Raw genomic sequence first — 18,964 nt, 5'->3', positions numbered from 1 at the left:
ATTCGATATTTTTCTTTTAAGGATTTGAAAGTTTTTCCGTCTTCGATTCATATTTTAACGTAACGATCATAAACAAACGAACATGGTGGTACAAATCCAATAACAAAAACGGGATTCTAAGGATCATCGTCAAAGTTAATCAATATACATAATTCCAATTACGGAAAAAGCTAAATCGGATGTTAATCTAGATTAGGGATCGGAGCTCCCTGATTCATTCGCCAAACTTTGATCTATTTGAAATCAATTGAAAAATAGATGCCCGTTAGTGACACAGCTAGTTTCACTTTTGTTCGGAGTAGGTGCTTCTCCTTGATTGGGTTGGGCGAAGGAAGTGGGAATTTTCATTGCAAGGGATTCAATCCAACCACGTGTTTTCGAAGACTCTGTAGTGATATGCATCAATAAGACCATCAAAAGCCTTTGTGGCATCAATGGTACTCGCTTTCATAGCTTTGTTTTTTCAAAACATTTGTAATCACTTATATATTCATGATCTATTTACTGGTCCAATTTTCAACGCTTCGGATTTGAATGATAAAAGGTGACATTATTGAACTGGGGTCAGGTAGTTTTATGAAAATGACGTGTAAGAGTCAGCTTTTGCTCACGATACTAGGAACATTTGACTGGGCAAACAGGGGAAAAAACCTGAGAAAGAACATGTCTTTTACAAATCGTGGGAACCAATATCCTAAGTTGATACTATCATTAACTATGTTTTCAAAGGAAGATGGTGTGTTTCATTTCCTTTTGGTCATAGCCTACCTAAAGCTATGCTTTTCTCTTACCAATCATATAGTTAACAAGTGACATGATGTGACATCGACACGACACGATACTTTCAAGTGACATTTTTTACAAAATTCAAATTCACTCGTAAAACTTATCATAGTAGAAAAAACAGGAAAAAAAAAAAAAGTGTCAGCTTTTAACACCCGTGGTAGCCACCAGCTTACAATGGATTCAAACCTGAGAGTAACTCGAGTAAAATGACTCTATGTCGGAATCACAGCACTTGAAAGAGAAAAAACGGTTGAGAATTATTGGACTTGAGCTCAAAATAGACAGTGAATGACATCATACTATTGTGGAGATCCAAGATTCCTTACAAAAAGGGCCATTGTTTTTTCTATGCCCAACCAATTAGATTCTTTAAAATGGTTACTTTAAATTAATAATATCGTTTATTTAAACATAACTCAATTGATAATTAAACGAAATTAGGAATAAACACGACTCAAATGATTGGGAGAGTCGAAGGGCTCGGAGTCGTTAGATGAAAAAGGCTACATATCTATAACCCATCCCTATTGGTATAAATTCCCTCGAATTGTTTATAATAATTGAAGGGTATGGTTGTTAGGTCGGTGGTGATTAATTACATAATTAAAATGGATTAGAGAAAGAGTGCATTAGATTCTCTACTCCTAACCCCACGAGGACACAAATCATTGTAGCAACCAAACAATCAACATATAGATATATATATATATATATATATATATATATATATATATATATATATATATATTCTTATAATGTCAGAAACCCTAAACTAGCTAGCCCCAGAGATTCCCTTTCTTTATTTATATATGTGCTAAATTCATGAATTACTGTTTATTTACTGTTTTCTTTTTTAGATTAATTTACAACTTACTGTGGGGGTAAAACTGTAAGGGTAAAAGGAAGAAAGATAATTCGACACAGAAGCTCTATTAATGGGTAATGACTGATTGATGATGTTTCTAAATACTTTCCCGAGGAGAAGCCACCTCAGCACCTCTGCTTGTTTGCTGTCGGTTTCTCATTTGTCCACGCTGTCTTACGTGTCATTTTACTGTCTCCTCCACCTGTCATCTTATCTGGATTATGTCGTTGTTTTAATTATTTTAATTTTATCTAAAATAATATTTCATTAATAATTAAAATTGTATAAATATAAATGTTGAATATTATATTCGTAAATTTAAAAAATTACATAAAATAAAAAATATTTGATTTCTACAATTTAGATGATCGTAGAACGAAGGGAAACTAGTTGGGCTTGGGCCCATGTTGCCTGCCCATTACGTTTTGCCGTGGGAGTATTAACCCGAATCCAACGGTTGGATGGAAAGATTGGAAAGACTTAATTTGAATGAAAGATCAGCACCGTTGAAATTAATTATAAAAAATTATAATTAACACATTTTTTTCCAGGAGGAAATCCAAATATTTCTTTTTAAAAAATCGTTATTTTGAACGATTAGAGTCCAAATTCCTTAAATATTCATATACAAATTAAATTTTTTTATAATGGATAAATAAAATCAAAACAATCCCCGATCGAGAAAACTTAAGTCGAGGAAAACCCGTTAGATCCTTTCATTAATGGAGTGATGTAGCGAGGGTTGAACCATTTGCACTTCATAATACAGTCCTTCATTGACCCGAGACAAAAAAATTAAGAAGAATTATGCCTAAAATTGTAGAAATATGCGGAGGTTCTATGTTGTTAACGAATATAAGAACATAATACGACATAGCAAATAATTTAGATTTCATTAAAACTAGGAGGAGAAAAGATGAGCGTGGAAAGGATATAAATCTTAGTCCTTTGGACGAGAGGACCATATGGAGCTTAGGGCTCGTAATCTAGTGTAATATTCACTAATGACTATAAAACATTTGGCTGCTTGTCGGACGGTGAGCATCCTATGCAATTGGTGAAGCGTTTGTTGTCTTAAAATATCCGCCTAAACCGACCCGTTTTGTTAGTGTGAATAAAATTGAATGATATAAAATAATAATAAATAATAAAGTAATTACCTGATGGAGAAAGCCTTGGAGATGAGAGATCTTGTCCATGGCCAAAACCATGTGGTTGATGCCGTCGATGACCGGACCGCCGGCTACGGTGTCCGTCAAGGACTGATGGAGCTGATCAAGGCCTTGGGATAAAGCATCTTCAGCCTGCTGTGACGAATGCTGTAGCTTGTAAATTTCCACCACTTGGTGTTCTGTGATTGGGTCCAATTGTGACAGCAAAATCTGTTCATTAATCAACAACCTCTTAATTAAACTCAACAATTTTCAATATATTTAATAAGAAAAATGCAAACCTTGATGAGATCGGAGGGCCGGAATCCACCAATCCAAAGGAAGCAACGCTCGGCCGGAGACATCCAGATGCCGGCGATGAGATGGAAGATGTCGGACTTAGCAGCCTCTCCTTTCAGCCGGAAAATTTGGTCGTAATGCCAAATGCATGCGTCTACTTTCATTCTCAGCTCCACGTCCGGTAGGCGTGCCTCCAGTCCCCCCCGCAGCTCCGCCGTGTGCCGGTGGTCCTCTTCCAACCACCTTGCATATTCCATGTCAAACATTGCACCTCCTACCATAACCATTTTCCAAAAAATTTACCATTTGATCATCCATTTACTTTCATGCATAAATAACTTCTTTGAAGCTTACCTGGGCTGACAATGCCGCCGCCGCCACCGCAGCCACCAAGAAACAAACCCTACCAAGAAATGGACAACACAGTAATTTTTTAAAATTTATAAACACATATATTCCCTATATATATTGCAGTAAAAAAAAAAAAAAAAAAAAAAACATTTTTTAACCTGAGTTCGTGCCCGTTGAAGGTCTTGTTCAAGCTGCGTGAGCTTGATTCTACTGCTCTCAAGTTGCTGTACGTAAGCCTATAATTACGTTTTAACCCAAATAAATCAAATTTAAAATCTCATTAATTACCATTTTTGTCGGTAAAAACCTAAGCCTACAATTAGTAAATATTGTCAGGTTTGGTTCGTTAAGTATTTATGACAACCTCATGGTTTTAAAATGTGTCAGCTAGTTAGAGGTCTTCATAATCTTAAAACCACTATTGTGAGATCTCGCGTCAGTCAGTGAGGGTAACGAAGTATTTCTTATAGGAGTGTAGAAACTTCTCCTAGCAGACGAGTTTTAAAATCGTGAGACTGATGATGATAAGTAACGGGCTAATACGGACAATATCTACTAGCGATGGGCTGAAGCGGTTACAAATGGTATAAAAAACAAGGCAGTGTGCTGAGGACGGTGGTCGGTGAATTGTGAGATCTCATGTTAGTTAGAAAGGGGGAACCAAACATTTCTTAGAAGGACGTGGAAACCTCTCCGACGTATTTTAAAGATATGAGACTGATAACAATACATAACTCGTGAAAGTGAACAATATTTACACAATTTTGTACCTTTTTCCTTAGGCGACTCTTCCTGGCAGCCTCTCTATTCTGAGCTAAACGTCTCAATGTCTAAACATGAACACAAATTATCAAGACAAAAAAAAAAAAAAAAAAAATAAAAATANAACAATAACAACAACGTTTGTTTGTTTATAATAACAAAAAGACCTTAGCATCAAGTTGCTTCTGTGATGTTGAAATCGAACCACATCCCTTTCTCTGCATTATTGATGAGATTTAAATTATGAACAAAACTCTCTAAAATGATCGCTGAATTCAATCACAATAACATATCATTAAATTAACTCTACATTATATGCCAAAGCCGGCCGCCTAGATCGCTAGCTATTAGCTTTATCTGATCAAAACTTGGCTTCTGGTTTCAATAACTGGCAAAGAAAAAGGGCTTTAAAGATCTTCATTTTATAACCAGACAAAAAAAAACTACTGTGAAGATTCCTGTAATTGACCTTTAATGGAGCTGCAAGTTTCTACTTCTACCTCTTCATGTCAGACATTCATCAGATAAAGAGCCTCAAATCTTCAAACTCTGCTTTTTATTTGATTTTCTAAGAGTTATTGGGATCTGTGCCTAATAGAATTTTAAAAAATTAAACCAACCCTTTTGTAAAAACATCATTTTTAGTGTAAAATCGTCGTTTAAGGGATGAAAAGGTACAAACTTTAAGAGCTTTAAGAGCTCAAAAGTTACAAAAAAAAAAAAAAAAAAAAAAAGAAACGAAACCGGTCTAATTTAAGGGATGATCGTGAGTTTATAAATAGGATGCGTAGACTCGTAATTGGTAGCAAACCTTTTGTTGAAGGGAGTGATGTTGAGCTGAAACATCAGTGAGTATCATTTCAGGGTGAATCTGCTTCTGAATGAAGCCCTGATGAGCTGAAGAAGAAGAAGAAGAAGGCTTTTTAGTCATGGGAGATTCATCAGTGCTCTCTTCTCTTCGTCTCGAACTCATTCCCTGTTCCATTTTGAAGACATTATAAAGAAGAAGAGGAAGAAGAAGAAGCAGAAGAGGAATAAGAAGAAGTACTGTGGGAGTTTGTTGGAATTTGATTGGCCAAGAAGGGAACATTTCCAGAGTAGCAGCAGCGGCAGCAGCAGCAGCAGCAGCAGGCCTGCCTGAGAAAAAGGCTGCAAGAATCATAAAAGCAAATCTCAGAGAATCACCAAACTTGAGGATTCTTCAAAGTATGTTCAAAATAAAATCATAATCAAATCATCAATACCCCACAAACCCTACAATGTAACTGACAGAAATTAAGAACAATGCATACTTTGTTTGGATTGGTGATGATCCAGTTTGTTCTTAGCTTCGTGTTCTTGTAACACAATTGCTTCTTCCAATTCTCCAATATCAAAAGCTTCGCAAGTGGAGGAGGGATTGTTGTAGTTGATTGCATAAAGAAGTGAATTGTGAGGATGGTGATGGGTTGAAGCAGGGGCGGTTTCTTGGACTCTGTGGCTCGCCATTCATGAATTCCTTGTTCAAACCATCGTCTTCTTTGTTCTTCTTCTGCAAATCAAATCAACCAAAGAGTGGAAGCAGTTGTTGCAAATGGGTTTTGATTCTTAGTTGGATTTATGAGTGCCCATGTGACAAAATTGCATTACAAGAATGGAAAAGAACAGAACCTGTCCTTGGAGACTGCAACTTTTAATGTTTGATGGGGTCTCTCGCCTTCGCTATGAAGAAAACCAGCTCATTCCATGGCTGCTCATCGTTTACCTTTTATATTCAGCTTTTTGTGGATTCAAACATGATCCGACGGGTGTGAAGACGTCTCCAGTAGATGCATTTTAAAATGATGAGGTTACCGACGATATGAGTAAGCGGACAATATCTACTAGCAATGGACTTGAGCTTTTACGGTAGTGTGAAAACCTCTCCTAGTAGATGCATTTTAAAAAACAGGGGTTGATGAATATCTTCTGGCATGGACTTGAGCTGTTACCGACAGTATCAGAGTCAGTTTACTGGACGGTGTGCTAACGAAGACGTTGGGTACTCAATGAGAGTAGAGTGTGAGATCTCATATCGGTTGGAGAGAGAAATACAACATTTTTTTTTTTTAAGAGTAGGGAAACCTCTCCAGCGATTTAAAACCGTGAGACCGATGACAATACGTAACGAGTTGAGAACTTTGTTCCACCTGCCCGAGCCTTTTTTGGGAGTAGAGCAAGTAGAGAAAAAAAGAAGATAAAGGGAATGGATAGACATTGAGGAATATGGGTGAGACAACGTTGGTTTGAGCAATAAAAAGGCTAAGTTACAAAGGGAAAAAGCTCCAACAAAGTGGCTCTTTAATTTCTCTCCTACTTGGATGCTTGTCATCTCTCTAATCTTATTCACTTTGCTTCTTCTTTGAGGAATTTGTTACAAAAATAATTAAAAATAACCCATTAATGCATTATTAAATATATAAAATAATAGATTAGGAGCTAATGAAATAGACAATAATATTTGAATATTTTAGAAGGTGTATCTACTACTTTTGTATGCTATATTAAACTATAATATAATTTTAATTGAGAATACCAATGATTGATATTAAAAAAAAAAGTTTGGATTATATAATTATTTTTTAATGAAATATATTTGGGTTATTTTCAAACTTTATATTATAAACATATTCCCCCATATTTTATATTAGGCATAGTTTGGTGGAGATAAAATCCAAACAAATAAATAAATAATTTGTGGTCATTCAGCAGTCACAACAACAGTTCACAAGACGTGTATTCATTTTAGCTCGACTTTTGACATCACATCGAGCCGTGGCTGGAATCTACGTGGGTAGAATCCGGTCACGACCCACCACCAACAAAATCAATTGCATTAATCCCATTGGCCCAAATTCTCCCAATCACACCTTTTTCCTCCTTAATTTCATATTCCTTCTTTTATTAAAAAAAAAAAAAAAGAAAAAAAAAAAAAAAAAAATCTCCACCTCACAAGCTTTTCATCGCCCAACCTTATAATCACCACACAAAAATATAATAAATAAAAATAAAAATAAAAATAAAATCCAATATTCCAACGTAGACAATCAATTAGCCATTGAATATCTTTAAATAAATAAATAAATAAATAAAGAAAATAAACCCTTATTTGACGTGTACACTAAACCCCCACACAACCCTTCTATTTAATTATTATCTCTCAGTCCCAAAATTCAATAACCTAATCGCCATGGTTCCTCCAAATCGCTCTGATTCCGGCGATCGTCTTTCCACCGGAATAAACAGTACCCCTGCAGAATCCCCCGTTGATGGCTCGCCCGGAGATTCTGGCGGCGGAGCTGAGAAATTCAAGGGTTGTTGTGGGTTTCGAGAAAGGCTGAAGAGGCACCGTGAGGAGGTGGCCGGAAAAGTAACGGTGCCGGAGAAATTGGGAAAAGAGGAACTGCTAAAGGATTGGATCGATTACTCGGCGTTCGACAGAATCTTGGCCGCTGGTAGAATTGCGTCGGCGAGGGCGTCGCTTGTGGCGGAGGGACGGAGGGTAGAAAGTCGGTGTTGAGATGGAAAAAATCAATTTAAATTACTTTTTAATTAAGCATGATTAACGGCTTAATTAATTAATGTTATTTATAGAGAGAGATCAATACACGTCTTAATAGATTTCATTTGTATTTGTAAAACTAAAGAGCCCTACGGATTAATACGCAATAAATAAATTAAATTCTCTTTGTTTTATTTGACGATATGAAGCAACATGTCGTTTTTTGACATCGATCGTCGTCCGTCTACAAACCTATGAACGAAAAAAGCCCATTATGGATCCATAACTAAGGCCCATTAGACAACAAATTGGGCCAACAAACGGGCCCAATATCAAATTGGTAATGGGAATAGAGGCCTAGGCCCAGAGGACTCATATCCTAGCTCTATCACGAGCCCATCTTTTTGGATCGTCTCCTTTCGGTCTTCCATTATATATCTGTTTATCAGTTGGCCGCGAAAAACCCTAGTTTCGTTTCTTCTTACCAGGTATTCATCCATGTTCTTTCGAATTGAAGTTTGTTTTTGTTGAAACTGCTACTGAATCCTCTATCTGTGAAGATGTTTTTTGCGTTGTTTGTTCTTCCTGATATTAAGTTATTGTTTCTCTCGATTTGGTTCGTCTAGCTCGCTCAATTAAATCGTATTTTGATTTGGTTTTCTTCTCAGCCAGTTTGTAGCTGCTGCTTAGGGAAGACAAGGCTCCGAAAATGAGGTATGTTGGGATGTTTTTTGCTATTTAGTTTTATTTATCGTCTAGAATGTATTTTTCGGAACGAACTTGATTAGTGCTACTGTCGTTTTTATTAGCTTTTCCGGATTCATAAATTTCGTTCGTGTTCTTTATTCCTGCAAGTAGTCTAAATGCATTTGACTGAGGTAGGTTTGGAAGTATGAAGTTACAATGCTGGAATTTACTTCTGGCTTTAGTGTAGTTTGTTTATGTTTCTGCCAACACGGCAGTCACATTACTTGTTTGTGCGTTTATACCAAAATAAAATCGAGTTTATTGGAAACTTTGGTTGCTCGTATCTTTTTGTTTTATGGTTATCTTGCCATTACTGAATGTAGTTTTGTTGGTCTGTATCTGCAGCAAGCTTCAGAGCGAAGCGTTGAGAGAAGCCATTTCCTCTATCTTCGGTGATAGCAGTGAAAAGAAACGCAACTTTACTGAGACCATTGAACTTCAAATTGGACTCAAGAACTATGATCCACAGAAGGACAAGCGTTTCAGTGGATCAGTGAAGTTGCCCCATATCCCTCGCCCTAAGATGAAGATTTGCATGCTTGGAGATGCTTTGCACGTTGAAGAGGTAAATTTTACCTGATCTTAACATCTTCACTGTCATGTCCAGTAACTGTTATGTATGTTGCTTGCTTGCTTTAGTTCTGCTTTCAATGCTGCGTTTAACGCTATTTATGAGAAATTTCAACAGTAATAATGGTTTGTAGTATTTTTCATTCATATTTGATGAACGATAAGTATTATGCCGAATACTTCATGCTTACAAGCTGCAATTAGTTGGTGTGTACATAACTGGGAAAATAATGTACTTTTTTTGACATTTCATGTATGGTAAATTGAATTTGAATACTGATACACTTCATTTCTGGTTGTTTGCTTACATGTGTATGCTTTTGCTTATTATAGGCAGAGAAGATTGGTTTAGATTATATGGACGTGGAAGGTCTGAAGAAGCTAAACAAGAACAAGAAATTGGTGAAGAAACTTGCCAAAAAATATCACGCCTTTTTAGCTTCTGAAGCTGTTATCAAGCAAATTCCCCGTCTTCTGGGCCCTGGGCTCAACAAGGCAGGCAAGTGTGTTCATGACTACTAGTCATTCGGAATTTACCCTTTATCCGGTGACTCTAGTTTGGAAGCTTTTCTTAGCTTTCTCGGATTTGGTACTTTATATTCTACTTGCTGTCCAGGCTCATTATTGGCTGCATGCTTGAAAATTGAATTTCAATCTTTTCTTTGGAAGAAGCAGTCTCTTTTGTTTGTAGTTCGTACTAATATGGATATCTACATTGCCATTGCAGGAAAGTTCCCTACCCTTGTTACTCACCAAGAGTCCCTTGAGTCTAAAGTAAATGAGACGAAGGCAATGGTTAAGTTTCAGTTGAAGAAGGTTCTTTGCATGGGTGTGGCCGTGGGCAATGTTGCCATGGAGGAGAAGCAAGTTTTTCAGAACGTTCAAATGAGTGTCAATTTCCTCGTTTCCTTGTTGAAAAAGAACTGGCAAAACGTAAGTCAACTTCTCCATTTGCATACTCGAGGCTCGTCTTATTGCATGACGACAATTATATTTGTTTGTAGAATGCCTTGTCCTTTTATCTAACAATGAGATTTCGGTATTTTTTGTTCATCAGGTGAGATGCTTGTACCTGAAGAGTACTATGGGGAAGGCATATCGAGTCTTCTGAGGAATTTTCAAAACTTAGAACAGTACTGTTTGCTCTTAAATTGAAGAACCAGGTTGAGATGAAAAATTCTATGTTTATGATTGATGAAAAATTTTCCTGTTTGTTCTTTTTTTGTTTATTAAACCATTAGCTGCACAATCGTTAACACTTATGATGGGCGTAATGCTTTTTATTTTTTCCATCTTGTTTCACGATACATGTTTTGTAGATGTATTTTTTTTTAAAAAAGTATGATTCATATCTCATAATTCAAACAAAAACACCAAAATTAGCTTTAGCCCACTGACTTAAATGGTGGAAGCCTTTATTTCGTATCCACTGATTATTTAATCTTACTTTAAAAACATGTATTGATGATCTATGGCTATTATGAACAGATCGATCGATATTGATTTTAGCGTTTTCTTTTCATTGTCATCAAATATATCTAGTTTTTCTTATATACAGAAAATGATGAAAGTTTAATTATAGGCTTAATTTTCAATTTCATAAAGTTATGAATAAAATAAATGACATATTTTGTAGTTGAATTGAAGATGAAACAAATGCAAGTTCATAAAAATGGTTTATTAAATTAAATTATAAATTTCAATAATTAAATTTGTATTTAATTTTTGAATTATTATTATTTTTAAAATTTAACGTGAAATTAAGAATTTAAATTGAGTTCACACTTTAATAAAGTTTAATCTTCCAAAGGAAAATTAACCTTTAAATACTAAATTACAATTTTTACAGCTGTCACTCCAAAATTTGAGATTCCAAATATTATTATTTTGCAACTTGTAAAACAATATAGCCCAAAGGACAAAAAAAAAAAAAAAAAAAAAAAAAAAAANGGGGGAAACGATTTCATTATATAATATGAAAAACCTAATTAGAGTGCTGTGTGAAAAAGAAAAAAACGATTGAATCAATGAAAATATCGGGAGGGAGCATGCTTTGTTATTGTTAGCGCAGAATAGAAAGCGAGGGAGAATAGAAAGCGAGGGAGGAGAATAGAAAGCGAGGGAGGAGATTAGAAAGCGAGGGAGAATCTGCAGCGAACGAAACAAACCAAAAAGAGAGTGAAGAAGGCGACCCCCAAACGTAAAGCCTAATTCCTTCTGTTTCTATTGCTTTGATTTTCGTTTTTCATTTCATTCCATTGAATGCATCTTTCGATTCCAAGATGAGCATTGTATTTCCAATTCCAAAGCTGAGTTCTTCTGTTTTAACATGTGCGGCTCCCTTTGTCTTTTTCAATCTCTGATTCTCTCTCCCGCCCACTTCGCTTTTTTTTTTTTTTTTTTTTTTTTTTTGCCTTTTCCACTTCTCAGCTTCTTCTCTGACTTCTCATTCAGGAGCTTTGACTGTTGCAATCCCTTCCTTTTTCTTACTCTTAGCTCCATCACTTTACTGGGTTTCTTCCAGCTAGGGTTTTGCCTGATTCATATCTTCAGGGTTTAGTTCTGGCCCTCATTCTATGGTTCTATGTTGAGAATTTTGTTTCTTTCTCTTAGTGTTTGGATGTTTTTCTCTCTGTTGTTTCTGGTTGGGCATTCGGTATTTTCTTAGCTGTTTCATTTTACGAGACTAAAATTCTGTGCACCCTTTTGTTTCTGAAATTTGGGTTTTGTTAGGGCTCTCTGCTTTACGCAATTGTTTATTGATCAGTACTGAGTTGTTTTATTGTGTTGGAAAACTATGAATTGGCAAGAAACAGCCTGAGGGGGGAGGGTTTGTTGCTGTGTTCGTACTTAGAGATGATTGCAGAGAAACCTAGTTGGGTTAGGCATGAGGGCACGCAAATTTTCTCGATTGATGTCCAACCTGGTGGACTGAGATTTGCTACTGGAGGAGGCGATCACAAGGTACTTTTTCTTATCATATTTTACTCTAGTTAGTGGCGAACAAGAATGTGGCTAATACAATTCCATTTTTGTTTATGATGGTCTCCGAGAAAAATGTATAACCTTTTTTCCAATTGACCGCAGAAGCGGTGGCACACTATCACTATCCTTTTACTTTATAGTTGATGAGGATAGTCTAGATTGTATAACATGTAGGAATTTCTTGCATTTTGTTTCCTTTTCTTTGTTGTAATCTTACTTATGCCGGAAAAAACTATATTGCGTGTTGAAGATGATAAAAATGGTCTCGTTAGTGCATGTTTCGTGTTTTTGAGGATAGTGGAATCAATGTATGTCGAAAATTTCACGTCTTTAAGCTCCCATTAGCTCTTAACTAAGGAGGGTGGGCTTTTGATTCCAAATCTTTCCCCCTTCTCCTGAACATTGGAATTTGTTTACTTCACATGACTAGTTGTGGTCTGAGCCCCCGGTCATCTCATTAGGTATCTCAATGCCGGATGAGGGGCATCCCCACAACTTGTCATTGACTTCTTGGGAACCTGCTCGGCTGAGCTAACTATTGAAACCTTTTTGGTGATGGAAACCCTTCTTCAGTCTAGCTTTGAAATTTCATTTTGATTGGATTGTCAGTTGAATAGTCAGAGACTGCTTCCGAATAGTTATCGTGAGAGTTTCCATATATACACGCATGTGCCTCAAGTTATGACTTACAAGAGTACAATTGTGTTCATGCATGGTTTAGCAATTATGGATTTATTATTTTTTATGTGGTGTTGGTCGTCGTGTGATTGCTGAACCAATGCAACAACTAGTTTTTCTGCTATTCATAAAATTTTCTAATTATATTTAATTATGTGACCATAACATCACTTACTACATCCTGTACCCCTGCAGGTTCGGATATGGAATGTGAAATCTGTTGGTAGGAGTTTAGAAGATGATGACTCAAATCAGAGGCTTCTTGCAACTCTGCGTGATCACTTTGGGTCAGTTAATTGTGTAAGATGGGCTAAGCATGGTCGTTATGTGGCATCAGGGTCTGATGATCAAACAATTCTTGTTCATGAAAAGAAACCTGGGTCAGGGACCACTGAATTTGGAAGTGGAGAGCCCCCAGATGTCGAGAACTGGAAAGTTGCTATGACTTTGAGGGGGCACACAGCTGATGTGGTAATGGTTTAGCTTGTTATTTTTTTTTGTGGAACTTCATGCATTTGATTAGATTTTATATATAAATATTGTTAAAAGAAAAAAAAAAGAAAGAATCAATTTGGGAGAATCAAGCCTCTTAGGTCTCTTTGTTTTTTAAATATCAAACTGTTTATAATTTTCAGATTGCTCATTTATATATTTAAGCATTATGCTGACTGATGTATGCGGTACTGATATTGATGGCATCTAACCCGGGAGTTATATTTCAATGCATGAAGTAGGTGGATCTTAACTGGTCGCCTGATGACTCGACATTAGCAAGTGGGAGTTTAGATAACACAGTTCACATATGGAATATGAGCAATGGTATTTGTACAGCCGTTTTGAGGGGTCACTCTAGCCTTGTTAAAGGAGTTGCCTGGGATCCCATAGGTTCTTTCATAGCCAGTCAATCGGATGACAAGACAGTTATTATATGGCGAACAAGTGACTGGAGCCTTGCTCACCGAACTGATGGACATTGGACAAAATCTGTATGTTTGTTTATTTTATGTCCGGATTTGATTTTTCTTTTTTTTTACTTATTTTTAATTTGACTATCTTTATGTTCTTGTGGCTTTTCTTTGCCAGCTTGGTTCTACATTTTTCCGGCGTCTAGGCTGGTCACCTTGTGGACATTTCATCACTACTACACATGGTTTTCAGAAGCCCAGACATTCTGCACCAGTCTTGGAGAGAGGGGAATGGTCTGCCACGTTTGATTTCTTAGGGCACAATGCTCCTGTTATTGTTGTCAAATTTAATCATTCTATGTTTCGGAGGAATTTAACTAATGCTAACGAGATGAAGGCTGTTCCTGTTGGGTGGACAAATGGAGCTTCGAAAATTGGAGGCAAAGAATCCCCATCATACAATGTGATTGCAATTGGGAGTCAGGATCGCACTATAACTGTATGGACGACAGCAAGTCCTCGCCCTCTTTTTGTTGCCAAACATTTCTTTACTCAAAGTGTTGTTGATTTATCTTGGTATGACTCTCGAAATATACCTATACTATGTAATTGCTTTCCAAATCTTGTTTTAGTGTTCATCTACTAGACCTTCATTTGTCACTACCCATAATTTTCAAATTTTCCTATTGGAACAGGAGTCCTGATGGATATTCACTCTTTGCATGTTCCTTGGATGGGTCAGTAGCAACTTTCCATTTTGAGGTGAAAGAAATTGGACAGAGGTTACCTGACGTAGAACTTGATGAGATTAAGAGAAGTCGTTATGGTGATGTTAGAGGTCGGCAAGTGAATTTAGCTGAAACTCCTGCTCAGCTGATGCTCGAAGCAGCTTCATTAAGGCAAGTCTCAAGCAAGAAAGTTGTTTCAGAATCTCAACTAAACCAGACCCTGTCAAAATCTTCAATAGATGCAAGGGATGCCTCCAAGACTTTGGAGGCCCAAGTTGATGATTCAAAGAAGAGTGGGGGAGCTGGTGGGGATGGTTTGAATAAGGTTTCGTCAGCTTCCCAGAAGATTTCTAGTCCTGTGAAGCAAAGAGAATATAGACGACCTGATGGAAGAAAGAGAATTATTCCAGAAGCAGTTGGAGGGCCTGTTCTGCAGGAAAATAAGTCTGGTGGGATTCAGAGTAGCAATGCACTTGATTTCCCATCTATGTCATCTGACCAAAAAAAGGATAATAATGGTGTAGCTGCCCCTGAATGTGTAAGGGAAAGTTCCATGAGGGGAATGCCTAGCAAACGCACTGATTCAAAGGAGCGTACAGGGGTCACTGCTCGAGCAACAATCACGGATAGTTTAGTAATCGAGAAGGTTCCACTCTCTGCAGGTAATGATGCAAATATCGTAATGGATCATTCTGGGAATTTGAAGACGTCGAATTCATTGGCTACTTGTAGTTCTGTACTTTCAATTAGGGTGTTTGATAAGAAAGAAGGGGAATATAATGAACCAATTTGCTTGGAAGCTCGACCAAAGGAGAATGCTGCCAATGACATTATTGGGGCTGGAAACACATCGATGTTGAAAGAAACTGTTATTTCTTGTACTAAAGGATCAAGAAATCTGTGGTCTGATAGGGTCTCAGGGAAAGTCACTGTTTTGGCTGGAAATGCAAATTTCTGGGCAGTAGGGTGTGAAGATGGATGCCTACAGGTAGTTACTGGCTATTTAATATTTAGTTATATTTATTTTGGGGCACTAAGATTGAGTAGGAGAATGCTCTGGACGATATGCACGTGCAATGTATTATGACGGTACAGCTAGATTTTGCATTAATACAATGAACCCTGGTTATTATCTTTGAGACTAAAGATTTTACTATCTTGGCAATAGAGCAGATGCTTAATGAAGTTATTAGTTAATCTTAGTCGTATTACTCTAGGCTGCCAGAAGTAAATTCGGTTTAATATAATAATAAAATATTATGCCTTTATATAAGCTTCCCATTTGGTTACAGTTTTTTATTCTTGTGTAGGTTTATACCAAGTGTGGTAGACGTTCTATGCCAACCATGATGATGGGATCTGCTGCTACATTTATCGATTGTGATGATTCCTGGAAATTGTTGCTGGTGACAAGGAAAGGTTCCTTGTATGTATGGGATCTCTTTAACCGCAGTTGTCTCCTTCATGACTCGTTGGCATCACTGATTCCTTTGAATCCTAACTCATCTACCAAAGATTCTGGTAACGTTCAACATTTGAATTATTATATCCTAGTGGGATGCTAATGTCAAAGTTTCTTTTGTCTTTTTGTTCTTTGTTTTTCTCGTGTTTTCCATTGCTTTCTATAGAAATCTGCCTTCTGATTTGAGGACTGAACCTTCCACTCTTTCAGGCACTATTAAAGTTATATCTGCCAAGCTGTCAAAATCTGGTTCTCCTCTAGTTGTTTTGGCCACTCGCCATGCTTTTCTCTTTGATACAAACCTTAAGTGTTGGCTGAGAGTAGCAGACGACTGTTTCCCTGCATCAAATTTTTCCAGCTCTTGGAACTTGGGGTCTATTCAGAGCGGAGAGCTTGCTGCACTGCAGGTTGATATCAGGAAATATTTGGCTAGAAAGCCAGGTTGGAGCAGGTTTGTTCTTTCCTTTAGTCTGAAGCTTTAAGAACTTGGGTTCTGGTTTGTTTTCAGGGATGGTTCATTTTCATTTTCATTTTCATGATCATGATATTGATCTCAACATGTTTGATTCTTAATGTCACATGATTGATGTGGAAGGAAGATTGGGTTTTTCATATCAGTGTGATAGGTTCCTAGTTAGTTTCCAGATCTTTTTACATAATTTTGAAGTCAATTTTAAGAGTTTAGTTTCTTCAATCTAGGGTCACCGATGATGGGATGCAGACACGTGCTCACCTAGAAACTCAGATGGCATCCTCACTAGCATTGAAGTCACCTAATGAGTATCGCCAATGGCTTCTATCATACATACGCTTTTTGGCAAGGTGATTTACATTTAATACATTTTTGATTTGCGTAACCACACATTTTTATAGCTCATTTCTTATTGCAAATGTTGCTTGGTGCTTTTTTGCACGTAGTTTTAGGAGCGCAAAGTTTTGAATTCATCAAAAGAGATGTGGATATTATAGCTAGATCTGAGATTGAGGTTGATACAGATGCATGATGTCTTTGATTTGGGAGACACATTAGGCTTGTCCTCCTTTTTTCTCGTTGATGATGGGATTTATTAGTAGTTTTTCTTGGTTTTGTTTCGTTAAATGATGTAATTTAATTTTCATTCAGACGATTTCAAAGCATTTTAGTTCACACATTTGTACTCAGTGTTCTTGGCTACTTGATTACAGAGAAGCAGATGAATCTCGGCTACGTGAGGTTTGTGAGAGTTTACTAGGACCCCCAACTGGGATGGCTGGAGATGCATCCGCGGATACAAAGAATCAAGCCTGGGATCCTTGTGTGCTTGTAAGACTTTGTTAACCTACCCTGCAAATGGCATTCATACATACATTATACCTAATAACAAAATACCTAATTGTCATTTGCCTCCAATTCTTCTAACTTGTGCATATTTATTCTTCTTTTATTCAATCAATGATATCGTCCCTTTTTGCATTCATTTTTTGTTTCTGTTCCTTTGTTATAACTTTCTTTTGAAATTCTTCTGATTGGTTTGATTCATGACAAATGCTGTCTGTAGTGATAATGCCTTTTGAGTTGTCTATCTTTGATCGATTCTATTTGCACTTGTTTAGCTTCTCTGTGCTTAAATCTAAATCACCATGTGGTTGATCGCTCAATCTTTTGGATTTTGTAACTAGTGTCATATTTTTTCATAAAAACCCATTATTTGTCTAAAGTTGGTGAAGTAGATTGCACAATGTGGATATCCATATTACTCGCACCTCAAAACTCAAAACTATTTAATGTTGCAAACGGCTGCCTTCAGGTTTCTGGGCTATAAGAAGTTTGTTTTAATCACATTTTTACATTTACGCAGGGAATGAGAAAGCACAAACTTCTAAGAGAAGATATACTTCCTGCCATGGCATCAAATAGAAAAGTCCAACGACTGCTTAACGAATTCATGGATCTTCTCTCCGAGTACGAAAATGTTGAAAACAATGTTGAGCCAAAAGCTTCCCTCCCTGCAGCATCAAGCCCTCTGGAACCAGATCATGAGCAGTCTGCTGCTCCACATCAAGCAGATAAAATGGAAACTGACTCTACAGTTATTCATCCAAAGGATTCCTCCAAGTTGGTAAATTATCAAACGAGTTTTACTCCACCTGTTGATCCGGGCCAGCCAGTAAAGGATCCTGTTAACCTAGCTTCATAAGCAAAAGACTGACATTCTTGTTGGCCCAACGGATCAAATCACATTCAAATCTGAACTCTGCAACTGGCATTGACTAGGCTGCGTATGTATCACACCATGACATGTCCCTATCTATATATATGCATGAGAGAAGCTTTCCGTCTCCATTAATTGTCTGGGACATTCTTTCCATAGGACCACTTGTCTGAAGTAATTGTTCTGGTTAAGAGTTGATTCTTAGGAATGGTAGCTAGAAGTAAGATTTTTTTTTTCTTCCATTTAACTTTTTCTGCATTTGTACAATGGTAAAGAATAGCGTCCATTTAGATAAACTCAGAGCTACTTCTATTACCATATATGAGTATGACGTAGATTTTCGAGTCTAAAGATACCCGTACTACAACAGTACAGCCAGGAGAACCTTCTATCCTTAGATAGCCAAGGTCTCTGCAACTGATACAGATTTAGGGACAAACATTTGTATGATATTTGTGTTAAATGTAGATTGGAGGGGCTTGTACGTTCATATCAAAGTTTCTATCTATATATCAAGAACCGTGCTTCTAGAACCGCTTTTGACATCTTTGGTCAGCTTAAAGCTTCCAGTCGAGCTGCAATGGCATCGGCGTTAACCTGTTTGTTTTCGGCTTCCATCTGAATGTTGCATAATTTGTAGTTTCCAGTTTCCATTATGTGCTTAAGCAGGGACAGGGTGTAGCAGCAGGAAGGAATGTTGCTCTAAATGGAGGGTGGGAAGACACTTTAGTATATCATTATCAAATGAAATCATTGTTGAGGTACTTAGAAATTTAGTCTGGTTTGATGGGAGATTTTGATATAGCTCTGCTTCTGCATCTGTGCAACTATTATTCAAAGCTGAGATGTTTTTTTTTGTTCTTTTATATTTTCTCAACAAAAAAAAAAAAAAAAAANTTGATGTGAATAGCTTAGTTTAGGACCTATTTCAATTAATTTTTTATTTTTTGTTTTTAGTCTTT

The 18,964-nt window shown here is 36.8% G+C and overlaps 3 protein-coding genes across 6 annotated transcripts; 2 read left to right on the top strand and 1 right to left on the bottom strand.

Annotated features, from left to right (window-relative positions):
• Nucleotides 1-2,343: 2,343 nt before the first annotated feature.
• Nucleotides 2,344-6,000, bottom strand: LOC111776894 (transcription factor TGA9-like). Of its 3 annotated transcripts, XM_023656295.1 has the most exons (11): nucleotides 5,866-5,994; nucleotides 5,508-5,746; nucleotides 5,264-5,364; nucleotides 5,027-5,191; nucleotides 4,383-4,433; nucleotides 4,224-4,283; nucleotides 3,612-3,689; nucleotides 3,457-3,505; nucleotides 3,105-3,376; nucleotides 2,812-3,033; nucleotides 2,412-2,738 (listed from the first exon to the last, which is right to left on the bottom strand). In XM_023656295.1, exons 2-11 carry the CDS (start codon nucleotides 5,701-5,703, stop codon nucleotides 2,592-2,594), a joined length of 1,341 nt encoding a protein of 446 aa, XP_023512063.1. In that variant the 5' UTR covers nucleotides 5,704-5,746; nucleotides 5,866-5,994; the 3' UTR covers nucleotides 2,412-2,591. The 3 variants fall into 3 exon arrangements, with proteins under 3 accessions (XP_023512064.1, XP_023512063.1, XP_023512062.1); XM_023656296.1 differs by having other exon boundaries at nucleotides 2,344-2,738; nucleotides 3,612-3,677; nucleotides 5,508-6,000; XM_023656294.1 differs by having other exon boundaries at nucleotides 5,508-5,993.
• A 2,164-nt stretch (nucleotides 6,001-8,164) lies between these two features.
• Nucleotides 8,165-10,347, top strand: LOC111777732 (60S ribosomal protein L10a). Its single transcript, XM_023657446.1, has 6 exons — nucleotides 8,165-8,223; nucleotides 8,404-8,449; nucleotides 8,828-9,047; nucleotides 9,386-9,551; nucleotides 9,780-9,985; nucleotides 10,110-10,347. The coding sequence occupies exons 2-6, from the start codon at nucleotides 8,445-8,447 to the stop codon at nucleotides 10,161-10,163; spliced, it is 651 nt and encodes a 216-aa protein (XP_023513214.1). The 5' UTR covers nucleotides 8,165-8,223; nucleotides 8,404-8,444; the 3' UTR covers nucleotides 10,164-10,347.
• A 688-nt stretch (nucleotides 10,348-11,035) lies between these two features.
• On the top strand, nucleotides 11,036-18,535 carry LOC111777093 (protein HIRA-like). Of its 2 annotated transcripts, XM_023656533.1 has the most exons (11): nucleotides 11,036-11,252; nucleotides 11,869-12,016; nucleotides 12,911-13,186; nucleotides 13,450-13,701; nucleotides 13,799-14,196; nucleotides 14,316-15,336; nucleotides 15,659-15,869; nucleotides 16,021-16,261; nucleotides 16,510-16,632; nucleotides 16,996-17,113; nucleotides 17,649-18,535. In XM_023656533.1, the coding sequence occupies exons 2-11, from the start codon at nucleotides 11,909-11,911 to the stop codon at nucleotides 17,985-17,987; spliced, it is 3,087 nt and encodes a 1,028-aa protein (XP_023512301.1). In that variant the 5' UTR covers nucleotides 11,036-11,252; nucleotides 11,869-11,908; the 3' UTR covers nucleotides 17,988-18,535. The 2 variants fall into 2 exon arrangements, with proteins under 2 accessions (XP_023512301.1, XP_023512302.1); XM_023656534.1 differs by lacking the exons at nucleotides 11,036-11,252; nucleotides 11,869-12,016 and having other exon boundaries at nucleotides 13,057-13,186; nucleotides 13,447-13,701.
• The last annotated feature ends 429 nt before the right edge of the window (nucleotides 18,536-18,964 follow it).

This window comes from Cucurbita pepo, chromosome LG16, assembly GCF_002806865.2.
Source record: "Cucurbita pepo subsp. pepo cultivar mu-cu-16 chromosome LG16, ASM280686v2, whole genome shotgun sequence".
Lineage (NCBI taxonomy): Eukaryota > Viridiplantae > Streptophyta > Magnoliopsida > Cucurbitales > Cucurbitaceae > Cucurbita > Cucurbita pepo.
The sequence above is the reverse complement of the archived record's forward strand: the minus strand, read 5'-3'. Positions and strand labels throughout refer to the sequence as shown.